The sequence below is a fragment of the Brienomyrus brachyistius genome, chromosome 7, assembly GCF_023856365.1.
Source record: "Brienomyrus brachyistius isolate T26 chromosome 7, BBRACH_0.4, whole genome shotgun sequence".
NCBI classification, from domain to species: Eukaryota; Metazoa; Chordata; class Actinopteri; order Osteoglossiformes; family Mormyridae; genus Brienomyrus; species Brienomyrus brachyistius.
In genome coordinates, this window is record NC_064539.1 from 25990356 (window position 1) to 26009108 (window position 18753).

The 18753-nt window shown below is 39.2% G+C and overlaps 2 protein-coding genes across 4 annotated transcripts; both read right to left on the reverse strand.

Annotated features, from left to right (window-relative positions):
• Nucleotides 1–3233: 3233 nt before the first annotated feature.
• On the reverse strand, nucleotides 3234–4980 carry LOC125746630 (hydroxycarboxylic acid receptor 2-like). The gene has a single exon (XM_049020850.1). It carries the CDS (start codon nucleotides 4504–4506, stop codon nucleotides 3520–3522), a length of 987 nt encoding a protein of 328 aa, XP_048876807.1. The 5' UTR covers nucleotides 4507–4980; the 3' UTR covers nucleotides 3234–3519.
• On the reverse strand, nucleotides 4204–16222 carry depdc1b (DEP domain containing 1B). Of its 3 annotated transcripts, none has more exons than XM_049020843.1 (12): nucleotides 16102–16222; nucleotides 13457–13722; nucleotides 13125–13263; nucleotides 12879–13006; nucleotides 12208–12338; nucleotides 11849–11896; nucleotides 11568–11708; nucleotides 11065–11231; nucleotides 10601–10777; nucleotides 9584–9763; nucleotides 8979–9161; nucleotides 4204–4283 (listed from the first exon to the last, which is right to left on the reverse strand). In XM_049020843.1, exons 1-11 carry the CDS (start codon nucleotides 16135–16137, stop codon nucleotides 9012–9014), a joined length of 1563 nt encoding a protein of 520 aa, XP_048876800.1. In that variant the 5' UTR covers nucleotides 16138–16222; the 3' UTR covers nucleotides 4204–4283; nucleotides 8979–9011. The 3 variants fall into 3 exon arrangements, with proteins under 3 accessions (XP_048876800.1, XP_048876799.1, XP_048876798.1); XM_049020842.1 differs by lacking the exon at nucleotides 4204–4283 and adding an exon at nucleotides 6904–8721; XM_049020841.1 differs by lacking the exon at nucleotides 4204–4283 and having other exon boundaries at nucleotides 6904–9161.
• Nucleotides 16223–18753: the final 2531 nt, after the last annotated feature.

Sequence of the window (18753 nt, forward strand, 5' to 3'; positions counted from 1 at the left end):
GTCTGTGTATCTTGTTCAATTTTGGGTGTGCTTTCTCTCCACAAAATACACATTAAGAAAACAACCTTTAAAAAAAACTAATTTGGTAGTTATACAACTTGCAAAAGTTAGTAAAGCACATCCTGAAATGCTTTCTTGAGTTCTTTACATACTCTCCAACATCATGGCCTCCTTTGATGAAAAAATTCAGATATAAATATTAAATTTTTGCAAGATCACTATGAAAGACAGAGCTTGTGTATCACCAAAGGAGTTTCAAGCTAGAGTCATTGTGCTGGGAATTGGAAAATGTGCTCCCTGAGAAAGCGAAGTGCGTCGGACCTCAGGGATAATGTTAGTGTACTGCAAACTAGCATTACTTTGGGGATGATGCGTGCATCAGTACAACAATATGTACAATGTCTTATTGCCATATGTTAAAGGTGCAAAATATAAAATATATTTATTTCTTAGTCAACCAACAATATAAAATTATTATAGTATTTAAAATTGCACATCCATGCTATATTTAGAGATTATTTACCAGTCATATGCTCGTAAAAGGAGGCTAATGTTGTAATATATTTATTAAATAACTGTCTTTGGACTATGTTGAACAACATGACCAGGTTTGTTTGTGGTGTCTTTAGCCCAAGGTGAGTCGGCCTTTTCGCAAAATAAAGGTGACGTGTTCTTGTGTCACTCTGGGTTCTCCTTGCTTGTGAGAACAGAAAGGTGCCAAATGATCAAATGATCCCTCAGGCTTGTCGCACTTCTGGAAAAGGGACATCGCTCCTGCCATCGCTTGCAAATATCTATTTCGGTCCGCAGCCAGTATGTGGTGAAACCCCCTCCTGCCATTTCTCACAATACAGCCACGTCTATTAAAACCTGCCCTGGAGCACGAGATGCTTATGGCTGGTATTGATTGGAACCTATAACTGTTACTAATCAATTTTACATGCATTATCGATAATCATGTATATATGGTGTTTGTCGCCTTTGGACTGTGAGAGGAAACCTCAGTACCCAAGGGAACCACACTCAACAAGGGGAGAACATGCAAACTCCATACATTCAGAGCGGAGGTGGCATTCAAACCCAAATTTTGAGGAAAATAATCAATGCTTACCATTAATTATTAATGTTAATTTTCGGTTTTCCGCAGAGTGTATATGCAGTCATGCACAATAACAACATGTTTGTGAAGCACAGCTGGTTTGCAGGTCTAATTACAGGTTAAATAAAACCAGCTGGGCTTCACAGGTGGCATAAGCTGCTGGGAAAACAGGCAGCGACCCAAGAGAGCAGAGCAGTAATTGCCAGAAATTTTGATTTGTTTGTTTTGAATTCGGCTTGAAATGGAATTCTGTGCGTTGCATTTATCAAACATAATGGTTTGCATTCCATTTTACCGGCATTTTTGAGGCCAAATAGATCAAGGATCCTTAATTTAGTCTCAGGACATACTTGTTCAGTTTGTTTTCTTTAGCATCCAGACATTTCAGATTTGCTGTGTGTAACAAGAGAAAGATTGGTGTGAGTTTGCACTCTCAGTCTGTTCTGTAGACGTGCCCCTCATCCCCCCTCGTCAGGTCTCCTTCTCCAGAATATGGAGTCAGCTGTGTCTCACTCCTGTTTCCCTTGATTGCTTTAGTTACTTAACCAGTCTAAACAGATCTCAAAGTGTGACGCATTGTTGATTATGTCCAGTTACTGAGCACTTCTCTGCCCCGCTTTTCCCCGAATGCCTGAGTTCCCTCATGTGTGGTTACATGCTCCTCCTGTCCCCCTACCCGATGAGTGAATGTTCCGAACCCTCCTCTCATGGGTGAGTATTTGTATCCCTCTCGCCACTGCTGCTGATGTGCCTGCCTTTCCTTTTCTCTCCCAGGATAGGTTCTAAAGATGGCAAATTCAAATCAGTTTTGATGCATTTACAACCAGTGTTTAAAAGCCCTTTCAAACATTTCGAAACATTGGCTGTTCATAGGGGGTGGTATGGTGGTGCAGTGGTTAGCACTGTTGCCTCACACCTCTGGGACCTGGGTTCGAGTCTCTGCCTGGGCTATGTCTGTGTGGAGTTTGCATGTTCTCCCCATGTCGTTGTGGGGTTTCCTCCAGGTACTCTGGTCCCCCATTATCACTTCAACCTTTGCTTTGACTTTATTCTCAAGGTCTCCCTTATTTACATGAGTTAAAGAATAAAGTTTTAAAAAGTTTTAAAAGTGTTTATTCAAAACCCCAACTTTCTTTCCCGTCCTGTGGGGCTTCAGTCAATTCTTCTCTTGTAATTATGTATTGTTTACCTGGCCAGCTTTCATGTATCTGTCTTTCAATGCTCCCATGTCACTGTAACACATGTGAATGCATAAAGCTGTCACACCTTCTTGTCATATAAACCAAAGACCATTGCACTATAGCATTACTAGACTATACAAAGCTGAACAGCCACTGAATGGATAAAAGGTCAGTGTGGAATATACATAGCTGTGGGGCAGCAGCAGGCCTTGCTGCAGTGGAAATGAAAGCTGCATTATCTGGTTACAACTCTATACATTTGGGTCAATCAAAAGTTTGGACTGTAGGTGTTCAACTGTTGTAGTTTACACTGTACACTGTATACTGTACACTGTACCACATCCATGGATTTTAAATCAAATGAATCTCAGACCCTAGACCTATGTCTCTTGATGCCTCTTCCTTCATTAATCTACATTACCTACTGTAGCCTACATATTAGCATTGCATAAGCACATATCAGTTTAGCTCACTTCATGTAAATGCTGAGCCCTAACTGCCTGTTCACTGCTACAAATTGACATCCTGGGTATTTGAGGCCTGTGACTCTGACCAAGAAAATGCAGCTGGAAAAAGCATGGATGTGTATAATGCAGTGGCTACTATGTTATGGTACAGATATATTACCTTTTTTTAAGACTTGAATAATTCTGCTATTCCTCAACATTGGCTTAATAACATAAGTCATATAAGGACTGAACAGTGTATGATTTTTGATTACAACATTTTCCCCCCAAATTTGCTGAATTCATGTGCTATACATGCACTAAATGGCACTCCCTTGAATATCTTTGTAAATCGGAACCTCTATATTGCCCCATTGTGTGTAAAGGTGTAGCTAACTGAACTGCCATAATCCTGTTAACTAATGTAAGTAAAGCTAAATGATTGAAAAAGAGAAAATTCAGGACAATAAAACTGGGTGAATTATGAAAACTTTTATCTGCAAGTACTGTCAACCTGTTTCTGGCACCAGTGTGAATGTGGTAATATCAATGTCATATAAAATAAATACTACTCAGCATGTAAGGCTTATTTTTAATATGATTTTTTGGAAAATGCAATGAATGACATTTTGCTCTTTATGATGTTATCAGTGTCAAGCACAAATCCAATATCACACATTCGCATTTCATTAATGACAAAAGAAATTACTGCAATGCTAGCACTGGAAAATCATCCAGCTAATTCTTCCGTACAGTTCTCCTAGGATACCTTTGTGTTCTATCGCTGTTGTCATTAGGTGCCGGTTGTTTCCGTCACGCTGCCGTTGCGGTTGGTTGTGAGCTCTTCCTCGGTTTTTTTCCAGTTGAGAAGTCTGCTGAAGAATTTCTGGAAGGTTCCGCTAAAGGCAGGGCTGGAAAAGTAGTAAACTAAAGGGTTCAGGACGCTGTTGAAGTACGTGAAACACACAGAAGTGTAGAACGCAAGGTTAGCCTCCTGAAAATAAGAGCATTCGTCGTACCACGCTTTGAGTATCCAAACGGCAATGCGAGACATGCTGCTGGGAAAGAAGCAGATGATGAACACCAGCGCAACAGCCAGCACGAAATGCACGGCCCTCTTGATTTTGCCCTGAGTGTCCACCGTCTTGTTCTTTAATTGCCACGTTACGCAAACTGTGCAAAAACTGACGATGGCCGTAGGGATGAAAAACTGAATGACATAGAAAATGTTGTGCCAAGTAGACAAAGGATTGAATCCCATACAAATGTTAAAGCTTTCACACTGGGTGCGATTATTATGGTCAAAAAAATGCTTATCAGAGAGCAGGTATGCAGTGACGGCCACAACCAGCGCCCACAGACCGCAGGAGACGAATAAGGCGTATTTTAATCCCATATAGTTAATGCGGTTGTGAGGGTGAACAATCTTCAGGTAGCGGTCCACTGCCACTGCCGTGAGGAAGAAGATGCCTGCCGCTCTGTTAGCTGCCAACAGGAAGAGCAGGATGCGGCAAAATGCGTCGCCGAAAATCCAGTCCTTGCCGCGTCGGTAGTAGTCTGCTCGGAACGGAAGACAGAAGATAACTACTGAATCAGCCACTGCCAGGTGAGTGAGATACACGGCATTGGGTTTCCATACTTCGAGGCGAAGGATGAACATACACAGGGCGACAGAGTTCCCCAGCAGCCCAAAGATGAATTCTAAGATGAGGACCGGAGGTAGAACCTTATCCAAAATTGGTGAATCAAATGCACAACATACAGTAGAATTTACCATCATGGAAATGTTCAGATTTCTCACTGTTGTTTCTGTGACGTGAACGAAAGAAATGAAGCAACAGGATAGCAGTGTTCTGTGCTATGCATGAACCTTAAGTTTTAGAGAACCGGTTTTTATTTGTGCACTTGCTAATGAGGTACAGTGACATCGAGGGACCATTATTCCCAGATTCCCAGAGACTTTGTTTTCAACAGAGATACAGAACATTACTCCCAAGGGATAAAACTTCAGCTTTTTTTTTTGGATTTTTAAGTAGCAAGTATGTAAATAATACATAAAAGATGTAGTATTCAAAGAAATATTGTAAATTACAAAGAGATTATAGTAACAATAACATGAAAAGTGCAGGAGTAAGAAGTAACAATTTATTGCAGGTTATTGCACATCTTTGCATGTTGAATAATTAGTTCTCTGATACTGCAGTGAAGATACTTGTGGGCGTGAATGCTTCTATAGTAGCTGTTGGATAGTAGGAAGAAAAACAGATTGTTGATGCTGACTGACCTCCTTAGTGTAGCGTGGCACACACACACACACACACAAATTGTGCATTGGTGCAATGTACTTGTATGTGCGACCCTAACAACTAGTAAAATCTGAACAACTAGTAAAATCTACATTAACTGCGCCTTGGACCAGTAAATAGGTTTGGCAGGGTTAAATGTCAGCATGCACAGAAGTCCAGAAGGTAGAAAATTGAGGCAGTTACTTTTATATAAACGAATACAAATTAAGTTTCTCCTTATCTTTTACGGTCAAACAATCTTTAAATTAACTGAATTCACCCTGAATCAATATTAAAGTTTATCTAACCTATTTCGATCAGCTAATTAATAGTCAAATGAAATTGCTTTCTATTTATCTTATTTAATTTAATAGACCCTTTTTTGCCAGTTTCGGATAAACTTCAAAACCATTCATACAACCAGGGACAGATTATGGCTTGTGTGGGCCCCTGGGCAAAACGTTTGTGAGGGCCCCCCCCCCCACCACCACCACCACCACCACAACCACCACAATTCAAGGGCCCTTGGCAGCCAAACGCCCTCCCTATAGGGTCAGGGGCCCTTGTAGGCAGAGGATCAAAGAATGTAGGCCCTCTAAAATAGACAAACGAAAATACATTGTTGATAAGCGTTGCAAATTGTTTTGGGCTAGGGGCCCCACTGCCCCCTGCACCCCAAGGGCCCATGGGCAGCGGCCCCGCTGGCCCGGTCCGTAATCCGTCCCTGCATACAACAACATAAACTCAAATTCATGCAATACTCAGTTCAGTGCAGCAAATGAGAACGATGTACAAGGTGTCGCCATGTCGTACGAATTCACTAGTATACAGAACATGAACAATGAGTAAAACCAAAATAACAAACCTGTCCCTCTTACGTCACAGATGCACTTGCTAGGAATTCTGCGCCTTGGTTCAGGCATGTTCCACTCTCTCTTTTTTTGCAAAGTGTTGTGTTCTCTGGGGGGGGCACTTGGGTATTAAAAATAAGGTGTTGGAGGCAGAAGTACACGGAACATCACCTTTTATTATACTACACCACTGACAGCTTTTGACAGCTTTTTTGCTAATGGAGGTGCACACATACGTGCCCAATTCAAGATCCGCCTACTCACTTTGTTGAAAGTATCAAAAATGCACAGAGGAAAGCATTCTAATGATAACTTGTTTTTATTTATTTTTTTGTAATTTGTCTCTCTGTTGTGTCATCTCTGGTCCATGCTAATCTATGGTAGATGTGTCTTGAGTGCACATTGTGGATGCAGTTCACACGCACTGGATCAGAGTGTAATGTTTTATAGTTACCGCATTTGACATGCGTCAATTCCATGAGGTCTCTGTTGAGCTCTTCCTGGTTGCTGCATATGACTGACATGGAAGTGTAAGTCTGCCGGTTTGTTGCTCTTCTGAAGTGATTGCGCTAGTTTGGCATAGTGACGCATCCTCTGTGATTCATGGAAATCATTTTGTTGTATTTATGATATTTTATAGTTTTATAGTTAATTTTGGGGAGAGGGTGCAGAAGGGGGGCCAATGGAAAGTGTAGCCTTGGGGCCCTTGAACTCATCGATCGGCCGCTGCTCAAGGGAGGTGATCGCACAGCCTGAAACACAGCGTTAGCGCACAATTCCATATTCTGCCTCTGCTGTCATGTTTTCTTTAGGCAAGAACACAAATCACTAAGACATGAAATTAAAAATGAATTCAAGAGCTATCGAGCAAATTGAGTACACAAAAAAAAATAAATCATGTGCATGTGTTTGCGATTTTGTGAGCTCAATTTACATGATGTAATGCACTGCGGCCACAAAAAAACAAGAATTTGATACTTTGATTTGATGCGTTTAACCATTTTCCCCCAAAGAGGCAGCCAAAGATCAAAGAACACAAAATCAGATCTCTAAGTCTTCATTGAAAATAGCCCATAATAAACCATTAGTTGGTATGAAAAGTATATTTTTGCTCAGGTTTTGCTTAGCTTTGTTATTTTCATCATCTCTGTAACGGTTGATGAAATACTTTTACTTTTTACAGAAATATATACCAAATATATCAAAAATTTATTAATTACAGCAGAGTCTAAATTGAACAGTTTAAACAATTAAGTTGTATAATTTAAGTGTGTCTTCAAAGTCATTTTAAAAATGAATATGTTACGGTAATGTCTGTGAGAAAGACACATACTCCCTTTTGTGTTAATTCTACATTAATTTAGGGATTCAAGGTTTGAATTAAAGGTTTAACTGCATAATTTACCAAACAGTAGAACTTCCATATTAGAACTATTGAATATCCAGTGTGAAACAGCTTGGCACAAGCCCAAAAAAAGAAAAATTAACCTAAAACTATCAGACTCAGAAAGCATAGATACACAGAGTGTGGATAAAACAGAAAAACCGACTTTGAACTAACCACAATCACAATATCACAATTATACATGCAGCTAAAAAGGTGTCCCACAGGCTGAATGCCAATTATCAGTATGAGTCAGCTCTAAAAGGTGACCATTAGCACTTTGATATGCGAGTTTAAAAAGCAACATGAAGCTGCTACCAGTTACAAAGAGACTATAGGGAGTTGGTGCCCAAATTTTACAAGCATTAGTCACAAAAATTGGAAAATTGAGTAAAGAGGAATAGTCTCAAAATTCACGACAGCATATGTTGAACCGTTCCACAAAAGAACAACGGTCATAAGTCTGATTCCACAGACAGAACCGAGAAACACAAAATAATTGCTAAATACCATGAAGTTCTCTTGAAAATACCACAGCACTGAATGAGCATCTCTACAGGTCTCAACAACTGCAGGGTGAACTGCACAGCACTGGAATTTATGGCAGGGCTGCCAATTAGAGATGCAAGTCCAGGGCATGAGGAAGAAAAACGGTGCAAGAAGCACTAAACCTGGACCCCTTGGGAAGCCGCCACACAGGAATCATTTTAGACGGGATATTTCGAAATGGCTCAAAGGCTGATATTAAAGTGCCAAGCTGGCATCAGTATTACAAGATCTGCCTTGGAACTTCTGGTACATTGTGAAGCAGCCAGATTAGTGAACTTGGTGAAACTGTAAATGACCTGACAGTCCCAGGAAGATCACTGTAGTGGATGATGGAATAATACTTTTAAAGGTCAATAAAAACTCATTAAATGATGAACAGATCAAAAGGTATCTATGATGTAGTTGTACACGTTTCAAAGACTACCGTACAGAGAAGGTTTTAAGATTCACCATGAGATACAGACCACTGACAGGCATCGTACATACACTTGGTTGGCTCCAGAGTTCTGGAACAAAGTGCTATGGTAGATGAGGGAAAAAAAACATGTATGAGTGATAGAAAGAAGAAAGTGGAACAGCTCAGGATCCAATGTACGGCAGCTCATCTGTCAAACAGTGAAGGTTCGGTTATGGCTTATAGGTGCTTAGCTGCCAGTGGAACCAACTCACTGGCAGAGCATCACCAGGGAAAATGTGAAATGTCTTGTGATCTCTGTGGATCAGATACTCCAGTGGGCCTGAAAAGGACCAGCAGCAAAACACTGATGGCTTTTGTTTCATTTTATGATTTTCCATTTTCTGGAGCCTTGAAATCGGGGCACCGTACAAAGGGTCCTGCTTTCTAGGCAGGTCTTTATTGACATAAACCGACTCAAAATTTAAAGGTGTGGCACCTTAGTATGTTGACCTGTATTGAAATGAAGAGCCTAACGAAAGACAAAAAAAATGTGCTGTTACCCAGATACTTATGCTTAGCATTGTACATAGCAATAAAACAAATATCCTTGGTGACCGTTAACTAAATGAATCACTTACGGGTTCAATTTAATCTACTTGGCAGAATTGATCGAATTTCATTTACAGTTCTATCAGGACAAGAGGTATATTTTTTTAAAAAACATTACCACCAGACTGCTTATTTACGTAAACATTCATTCTCTTCTAGTCTGGATTCCATTCGTACTTCTGTTACTGCGCGTAGCCCTTTCAGAAAGTATCAAGCTCTAAAGCTCCAGCTCCTCTGAAAGGGCTTCTTCAGAGTGACGATCATCAGCTGAGGTCTCCGGAGGAGAGGTGCTGTCGCTGCCTCTTCCCTTTCTGCTGTAGGGAACCGTCTTCTGAATATCTCTGGGTAAGACCTCTGGAACTGCAGAAGGGACACGTCAGACCGTGTTCCACAGTCACACTTCAGGAACAGCAACAGAGGACTGGGGTTATCAGTGACTACCGCATCTGTAGGCCAATACACATTTGGTTTGGATTAAGGGTTTCCCAATGAAACGCACTGGAAAATATACCTTTTTAAAATGTATAATTTGTGCAACACTGAAAAATAGAAATTTTATCAACAGAAAGATCTGGCAGAGATAATGAATAATAATTTAATTATGGCCAAAATAGATTTAGAAATGTTCCTCCGAGAACTAAAATTGCAAATATTTTTAAGGCCTTGGTCAAATGAACTGGAAATTAAAACTTTCTTTTTTTTTTAATCTTTAATGGCAAGTTAGGAGAGGGACTGCAAATGGACAGAAGCTAGAAGAACCATCTCTAAACTGAATGACATACCTGCTTTAACTTTTTCTTCTTTTGCTTGGCTGTCAGCTCCTTGTCTGCAATGATTCCATCCAGACGCTCTAGAAAGGGATCCTGTGAACCATGTGCCTTCTGCTCTCTGAGCTCCTTCTCGTAAACGTACATACAGGAGGACGGCAACAGAGGGGAGGCCTCAACACCTGAGTAATTAATCTGAACACACACACACACACACAATCATGAACCACAGGCAATTTAGAAACCTCGTTTAACTCGAGACATTAGCTTAACTCTTAGATATAATGAAACAGTTGAATCTTGCAGTAATACGTCCTGCATGCCAGTCTAAATTAATCTAATTCCAACTTCAGATCCTTCATGGGTTGACAAGTGGGGGGGGGGTGACTTGAGCCAGAGACAAGTAGGGAGTCACTGCAATCAGTTTATGATCGTCTCAAAATCAGCTTCTAGAGCTCAGGCGAAAGTATTGGTGGCAAACCACGATAATGTTGAAAACCATGAAAAGGGCCCATCGTTAAAACTGCAAAGTTTGCCAAATTTGGTTTCCCATGACTGACAGAACCAAAAACTTGGGTTTAGCACAAGCTGTTGATGATTTGAACCCGGCAGACTATTGTGGTCCTTGCGACGACATTTCACGCACATGCAGTTCCACATGTCGATATTAACATCGCACATCGTACAAGCCTATGAGGCCCGCAGAGTGGTTAACGCTGTCACCGTGCACTGCCGCTTTGAGTCTGTACAGTTCACATGTTCACCCGGTATGTGCACACTCATTAGCGATTCCTCCAGTTTCCTACCACTGTCCAACAACATATGACTTAAGTGAACCGGAGTGCCAAAATTGACGATATGTGTGACTGAGTGTGCACTAATTGCAATGTATACTAGACAATTACTCGATGAATTGTCACATTAAAAATCAGTAGATTACTCAATTATTGATATAATTGATAGCAACAGACCTAATTGATACAAACTAACAACTAATGAAATTTAGCTACTAGTAATTACACGACAGCTTACCTGAACCCTTCGCAGATGCGCAATGTGCTCCTCAACTGCCTTCTGCAAACGGCTTGGAACTCTAAAGACATCTTCATAATTGTCCATCATAAAAGTGACTAGCTTGGTGGCCAGCAACTCATCAAGGTCAATCTCATCAGCTGAACAAAGAATGGAGCGTGAAAAGGTCTGCACCATCTGTTCAGGAGCATACATCGGTGAATGTGTTGGCAAACACATGATGACAATGTAGCAGCACAAGTCACATTACTATTAGCTTGCATGGAAAAGAACATCAGGTGTATAGGACAGTGATTCAAATTAATATGAGTCCTTCAGATATAATATGTTTCATTTTTTAAATATTTCACTTGGACTCAAGATGCATAAGGTATGAGATCCCAAAACCAGAAGATGCAAGAGTGGAAACCTCACAGAGGGGTTAAAAAACAGAAGAGCAGGAATGAGCGACTGAGCAGCCATACCAGCATTCGAGTGCCGACGGCGCTGTTCAGCGCTGGAAGCCGTGAGTTTTTACACACGCGAACCATGAGGTGCAGCAGCAGCTGGAGCTTCCGTCGCTGGGCAGGGGGCAGCAGGAGGCAGCAGAGCTGAAGGGCTTCGCTAGTGGCCTGACGTTTCTCGATCAGACCTGTCACAGATAAGAGAGAACCAGCAAAGCTCCACTTTAGCAAGTATTCGCATAAAGGTTCATGAATAAGTGTGTCTTAAAGTACCACAAGTATGGCACCTAGTGCAGTGGAAAAGCTCCCTTAAATTTTAAGACTTCATAAGACTTTAAGGCCTTAATTGGTACGACTAGAATTTAAGACATTAAGACTTTTTAATGCCACACACCTTGAATACAAGCAAAAAATCAAATTAAAATTTCAAAAACTATTTTAATTTAATTTAAATTGTTTTTTTATTTTTTAGTTGAATGATTCCACCCTACTAATCAAAAACATTCAGGAAAGGATAGACTCACCAAGGATACTGACAAAAACGTCATAGAACTGGAAAGTTAAAAGTGGTTCATCAAGTTCCTGAAAGTAGTCTGCCACTGTCCTCAGGATGTCCCTCTCGAACCCAGGGTACGTGGATTGCTTAGTGTGACCATCATCAGGCCCTGGACAGAGACCAATCAGTTCCTTATAACAGAAATCAACAAACTGGCAAAAACCATCACAGACACCCAGATACCATAAACAACAAATACTACCAATCTCAAATGAATGGAAAACATACCACAGTACAATCGATACTTACAGTTTGCTAAGCATTTCATAGCAGACAAAACCCACTGGGGTAGATCCTCTGTGTACAAAAATAATACAAAAAATACAATTTATTTTCAGCATGCTGGCTAAGGTACACAGATTACATGAACTTCTATGTTATCATTTAAATATATAGCTTGTGGCACTCAAAATGAAGCTTTTCATGCTAATAGATAAAAACAACGTGTATAATTCACTACAAAACATTCTTCATGTGTGCTTTCAACTGTATTATCAACAAAATGGTCTTTTTCACAATTTCATTTAGTAACAAAGAGCAGGTTATACAATATATAATGAATAGTACTCAAAAGTTGCATTTAATGTAAACTGTAAACAGCAGCTCACCTGATTTGTCTTTTAGAACCACAATGCCCTGTTTGTTGATATTGTGCACATTATAAACAATGTAGTTTGGGCTAAGTAACGCAGTGTCCAGAACTCCATTCAATGATTTCAGACCCAACAATGTCTGTAAGCTAGCAGAGAGAAGACATTTAAAATGAAGTCATTTGGCAAACTCAGGGAAACTACCACAACTAACTAACACATAGTCAAATCTTCTCCGAATGGAAATGCACACACACAATTCACAACTATAATAGCCCAATGATACACAAAATGATTTAAAAAACAGAATTACTACAGTATAAAATAAAATATCAGAATACCTTTCCGTTAAGTGAACAATATTATAGAGGTTATACTGAGGAAGGGAGAATTCAAGATTACTAGAGCTATACTATCAAAAATGCAGTACACTTGTCATGCAAACATCCCCATCGCAGATTTTTAGTTAGTGTATAGTACTTGGTGTCAAATTTTATTTGTGCAGCTGCTGATTGCTGAAGCCTATTTCTTGTAAAGTTTAACACAATTAACACAAGGTTAACAACACAGACTAGCAAAAATTCTACTTATTGTGGAGCTGTTTTAAGCACCATATTTAAACATGGCAAATGACGGAGTAGGGGATTTTGCGCAGATTAGGATTTAGCAGAAGATTATGTGGCACATGCCGCGTTAGGGTTGCAGACATCCAGATGCGCTCCATCTCTCTGCTCGTGACTTCTCTCCTCTTCATCACCTGGCACTCGCGGAGCTCTCCAATTGCGATGCTGTGCCTTTTTTTCCACGATTCTGAGTTCTAAAACCAAACAGATAGACCTCATTTATATTTCAGAAGTTATACTATCAGAAGCAAAGATAAACCCTGATTTGGGGATTTGTAGATTCATATCTTTTCTTAAAAACATCTTCCGTACCAAAACAAGAGGCTTGAAAGGAAGCATCCTCTGTGACATCATCTCTTTCTCCACTCCGCTATGCCCGGCCTTTGGAATAAAAACGTCTTGCGCAGGAGGATGTCGTGGCAACTTCTTAAAAGGTGATATTGAAGGGAACCTGAAAAAATCAATATGCAAATGACACTCATTATGGGTAGATTTCCTTAACACAGCAAATGCAAACATACAGACTTGTACAGTGACAATATACAATTGCTGCTATTTGCCACTGAGAAGTAATGATTGATCATAAATTCCAATTTAGCTCCACCTGTAGCATTACTTAAAGGTCATTCCTAAAAGTATAATACCTGTAAACCTGACCATTGTCTTCAAAGTCCTCTTTGCCAAAACGCCCCTTTATGTCCTCGATGACGTGATTTTTCAGGAATTTTTTTAGCAGCTGCAGAGTTTGATGTCGGGTGACCTCGGGTCCAAAGTTGTGACTGCCCTTCAGCAGCTCATGTAACCAATCAACTGCTTCAGATGCCGTAAAGCTGTTGTCATGGCAACGGAAGTGAACCCAATGTCGGCGCAAAGGCATGTTTTTGCGAAAAAGCCTGATCGTCTCATTCCACTGCAAGGAAAATCAAATTCGATTAATCAGTTTTGCACAACATACGAAGCACATGAAAAGTAATGCAGACCATGATAAAACGAATGTGGTAGGTGGTTCAGCGTTGAAGGGGTTGTCATTGTAGCAGATTTCAACAGTCACGTCTAAGTTCCATACAAATGTGAATTATCCAAGGAGGAACAGCAACATTCTGGATAAGGTCTACTCATACCAACGGTCAAACACACTGAGCATAGCTGGTTGTATGTGGCTGTCTGACTCGTCTGCCCACCTGAAATACTGAACCTGATGGTGGATTAACCTTGCTGATTTTGGTGAATTCAGCTGGACGGTGAACTCTTAAGTGTGAGTATTTTGTTATACCGTCTTTTGTTGTGATCCCTTTTTGGGAAAAATCAGTTTAAACTTTACCTCCACTGCTTCTGCATGAGCACTGCATGCGTTCTCCAAGACAATCAATTTGGCACAATCAAAACACATACGTGAGGCTGTTTTTTGTAGACTTCAGTTCTACATTCAACACCATTATCCTTCACAAACTGGTCAACAAACTGGGCCATTTATTCACTTCCGATGATCATAAAGGCAGTTAACTATCTTTTTTTTTTACCATGTATATTTGAAGATGATCTGACAAAAATTTGGTGTTGTTGTTCAGCTTCTGGAGTTGTGATTTTTTAAAAGAATGAGCTGTTGTGCTCTTGTTGATGCAAATATCCAACAAAAACATAAATATTACACACTTTACAGTTTCAGAATTGCCACATACGTATTTCAATAAGAGAAGCATTACATTTTTGAATTCTACAGACAAAGTTGGCCATAAGTTTGGTATAGAAGTAACTGTGATTTTTTTCAGGGAAATCTGATAGGGTGACCTGGAACTCAGCAAGTTCAAGCATGTTCAAGTTTCAGTGTAACAGAGTTTCTTGGTCTTAACTGCTCTCTCCTCAGTGCTGGTGTAATTTATTGGGAAGCCAAAATATTACCAAACTGGCAATTATGACTGACTGTAATCAGCACTAGCCATAACCACAGCCACAATTAGCATAATGTTTTCAATCCTTAACATATACTTATGAACTTAGGTTCCACCCGTTCATTGTCTAGTGAAAATGATGTTCCAAATGAATTCATACACTGTGAGCCCTAATACACACCCCAAACACTGAAGGTGTGAGTCAACAGGGTTATGCATTAGACCACTGTCTCAGCCAAGTTCAATAAATGATTATACTGGAGAAAAACTGCATGCAGTTAGATTGTTCTGAACATAAATACAGCAAGAGGAAGTAATGAAAAATGAACTAAATGGGTGAAAATGTGTGATAATTTCTCAAGTGTTTCCAAAGTGATTTCTCTGAATGGCATTATTCTCTCAAACAAATAAATTCCCCCAAAGGGATTAATAAAGTTTGTCTATTGCTAAATAATTAACCTAAGTAACATAGTTAAATACAGTGCCTTCTGATTTAAGTAGCAATGCAATTTTAGTTTACAGTTTAAAGTAACTTCCATCATACTTTGAGTCACTGGAAGATTACATCACCAGGAAATGGTTCCAGACAGTGGATATTTAGACTGATATGGTTTGGAGCTGGAAGCATGTTCTTGGAAATTATACATGATCAGAATAAAGAAATGCCTAATAATTATACAGGTATAGCATATCAGATTATACTACTATGCTTTGCTCTCAAAGAGCACAATTCATACACAGAAATATTTAACTAGAAAATATGGTTACATGTCTCTCCACTCCAGTTTTCCACCTGACTTAAAAAGACAAGCAGCTGCTTACTTAAATGAACTGATTTACAGCGCAGAACGTACACTGGCATAATGGAATGGAAGCCCTCCGGTTATTCCTCACAAAATGAGACATATGCGCCTCACAACAGAAGTGTACATTACTTACGGCTGCTAATAGATTCATACAATGTTTCAGATGTTTGATTCGCCATAATGAAAAGTGAAATAAAATTCACTTACAAGAAAACGTTAGAGAGTTTCAGAACAAACAAACTTTTTGCCACTTCACATTTATTACGTTAGAAAATGTTGAATTACAGGGACAGTTTGGGTCAAACAGAAATGCACTAATTAGTGTTCAGATTTATATATGTTACTTATTTAAGTACAAGTGCACATTTACATACTATAAATGTAAAAAATGTACATCTCATTTAAAACCACACAATCCAAAACCTGCGTGTGAGGCGTTCATTGTAGATTGACATGAAACATTCCTGCTTATTCAGTTTTTGGAGCTAATCAGCTAAATTTCAAGTTTAATGGTACCGTTCTTCTGAACAGCAAAAGCTGCGTATTGTCTGACGATCCTCTTTAAATGTAACCTCTTCATGAGAAATTTCTTACCAGCCTGGTTGCTCTGTAAGGTCCTGGTCTAATCATCTGCTTTCTATTCCGAAATGAAATATAACATCGAGATGTTCAGAAAGTCGCACGATCAGACACCACACGCGAGTTTGAATCTGCAGTCATTTAAACGCGCACTTTGATTGGCCCATGAGATTGATCACGTGATACACAATAACTACATATGGTCCAGTCAAGGGCTGTTTATCAAACACGCACTTTTTTCTTTCTTTCCCCCTATATTTCACGCTATTCAAGCAGTATAGACTTCCATAAAAATATACCATCCTAGAACAAAAACGAATTTAAATACACACTAAGTTAAATTTTAAAAAGGAGGCATTATACATGCTGTATTCATATATCGCCAATTCAGTACACAGTTTAAGGACATTCTTATTTATTTTTTTCAGAGCCTTATAAACACCTTCAGAACCCCGAACAAATGGTGAGAAATCAGGAGTAAATCCTTTTGTTAATTTAAAATGTAGCTAATATTACAATGCTGTTGCAAAGGAATTCCAGTTCTTTATTTTGTATTAAACAACCACACATATCTTTGTAACCCGGTACAATGATACATTTTTTTTTGTAAGCAGCCAGTATCGTAATTTATCCCAAAAAACTGTAATCACCTTACAAGTATAGAAATAGTGTTCTCGTGTTTCAGTTTCAACCTTGCAAAATGAACACGCATTACATTACAACTCTAAAGTCTAATCCATGGGTAAATATAAGTAAGTATTATAAGTGAACTTATTTCATTTTAGAAACCAAAATAAAGGAAATACAATATACCTTGGTCTTATAATAATTACTTCCAATTTAGAAAATTCTTTTGAAAGTACATTTATTTTAGTTAGGAACTAATTAGGAAAACATATCATGTTCTTGACCCCTTGTGGTCCAATTATTTTGTGATTTTAGCCTTTTGTGTTCTGTTTTGGTTAATAAACCCGGTTCTGTTGTGTCACTCCATGGACTGTCCCTCTTTTCCCTCCTTCACCACGCCCCACCGTAACAAATTTCTGCATAAAGTTCCTGATTGCTGTGAAGTTCTTTAACTTTTCATCATTATTTTTGTTCTTTATACATTAATCTTGAATATCTTAAATCTATTGATAAAACGTGAGGGTAGAAATATTGAAGGGCTCTATTTTTAATTTTAACTTTAACCAGGGTCGTCGCTAGAGATTTTGGGCCCCATGAAAGCTTATAATATTGAGCCTCCTAGTCCCAATCAATCCAGTTATTTTCCAAATATTTGGGACCCCTGTCACTCAGGGGCCCATGGAATCGTCCTAACAACCCCCCCCCCCCCCCCACTACTTACGGCAGCCCTGGTTCCCACACAATATTTTTGCGATCCCTCGCAATAGTTTTACATTGCTAATAATTACTGTACTGTGTCTATTTAAAGTACTAATCATAGAATTAATGGACTAATAAGTATAAACTTAAACCAATTAAACGTGCTTTAAGCACTAAACTATGGGGTACAATACACACCATGTTACCTATGTATGATTTTATACATATTTATTAATAATTGCAATGTGTTCATTCATCAAGACAAGACAGCTGGGGTGCGCATACAAACATTGCATAAAGAAATCTGTAAAAACAAGGGGGCTTGCTTGCTTTTGTTGAAAGATACTACAGCCAGAAAACTAAATGCAAAGCTAACTTTATCGTGGTGACATACTTAAGGTTTAAATCCAAGCCCAGTTTCGGGAAAACCTCCCTGGTATTATCGTTTGATGATGTATATGGGGATATGCGGATCTATTCTGAAATATTCCAGAAAGCGGGTTTGAGTCTTTCAATGCAATATATTTCAGCGTTTGTTTCTGCATTTTCAGCTGTTACGTTGTATACATTGCCCCCTACAGTTTAGAGCTCAAAGTACACTTTACAGGACTTGTCTGTATTATTGAGGTTTATCCTTGCTGTTACTTTCAAGCATATAGCAAATGGGGAAGTGTAGTAGGATCACAAAACTATTGTGAGGGAACGCAAAACTGTTAAAAAATAATAATAATTTCCCACCCTGACCTTTTAGGCCTTAATTAATAATTCCCCACCCTGACAACAAAATTACAACAAACGGTCAAATGTGCTTACAGGCCACAGTGACAGTTTGAAATTTGAATGTGTTAATTGTGGTGAATTTCTCACATAATGTTTGAACGAATGTTTGAATATAAGTTAAAAAATGACAGGCTAGGTATACACCAATATATTCATTGTGTATGATCTAAGATCGAGATAGGGCTGCGATATACTTCACAAGGGGCAAATGTATACACAATGCGATGTTTACGCAACGCTATGGAACGCCGAACAGGTAAAAAAAACTCGTGAATTGTAACGCGTACAATATATACATTAACGCGCATTAATTTTTCACATGTAGAATACAGGCTGACAACACGGCGTCTGTACTGGTAGAGATAAATTCTTGCCAGCAGGTGGTGCCATTGTTTTTGTGTCCATTTCTTGTGCGTTGCAATAGCCAATAGGAATGACTCAGGTTAACCAGAAAACAGGGAGTCATCACATGATTGGTTACAGCCTACTGGGTTAGAGGTCAGATTTGTTCTGGTTGAATCTGCATCCAGCCTTCTATGTCGTTTTATGGAAAGCATTGCC

Coding starts and splice junctions, on each gene's coding strand:
- LOC125746630 (XM_049020850.1), bottom strand. CDS start 4,506: ATGATGGTAAATTCTACTGTATGTTGTGCATTTGATTCACCAATTTTG.
- depdc1b (XM_049020843.1), bottom strand. CDS start 16,137: ATGATTAGACCAGGACCTTACAGAGCAACCAGGCTG. Junction 10,778..11,064: donor CCGTCGGCACTCGAATGCTG/GTATGGCTGCTC, acceptor GCTCCTGAACAG/ATGGTGCAGACCTTTTCACG. Junction 9,162..9,583: donor AGAAGAAAAAGTTAAAGCAG/GTATGTCATTCA, acceptor TCCCTTCTGCAG/TTCCAGAGGTCTTACCCAGA.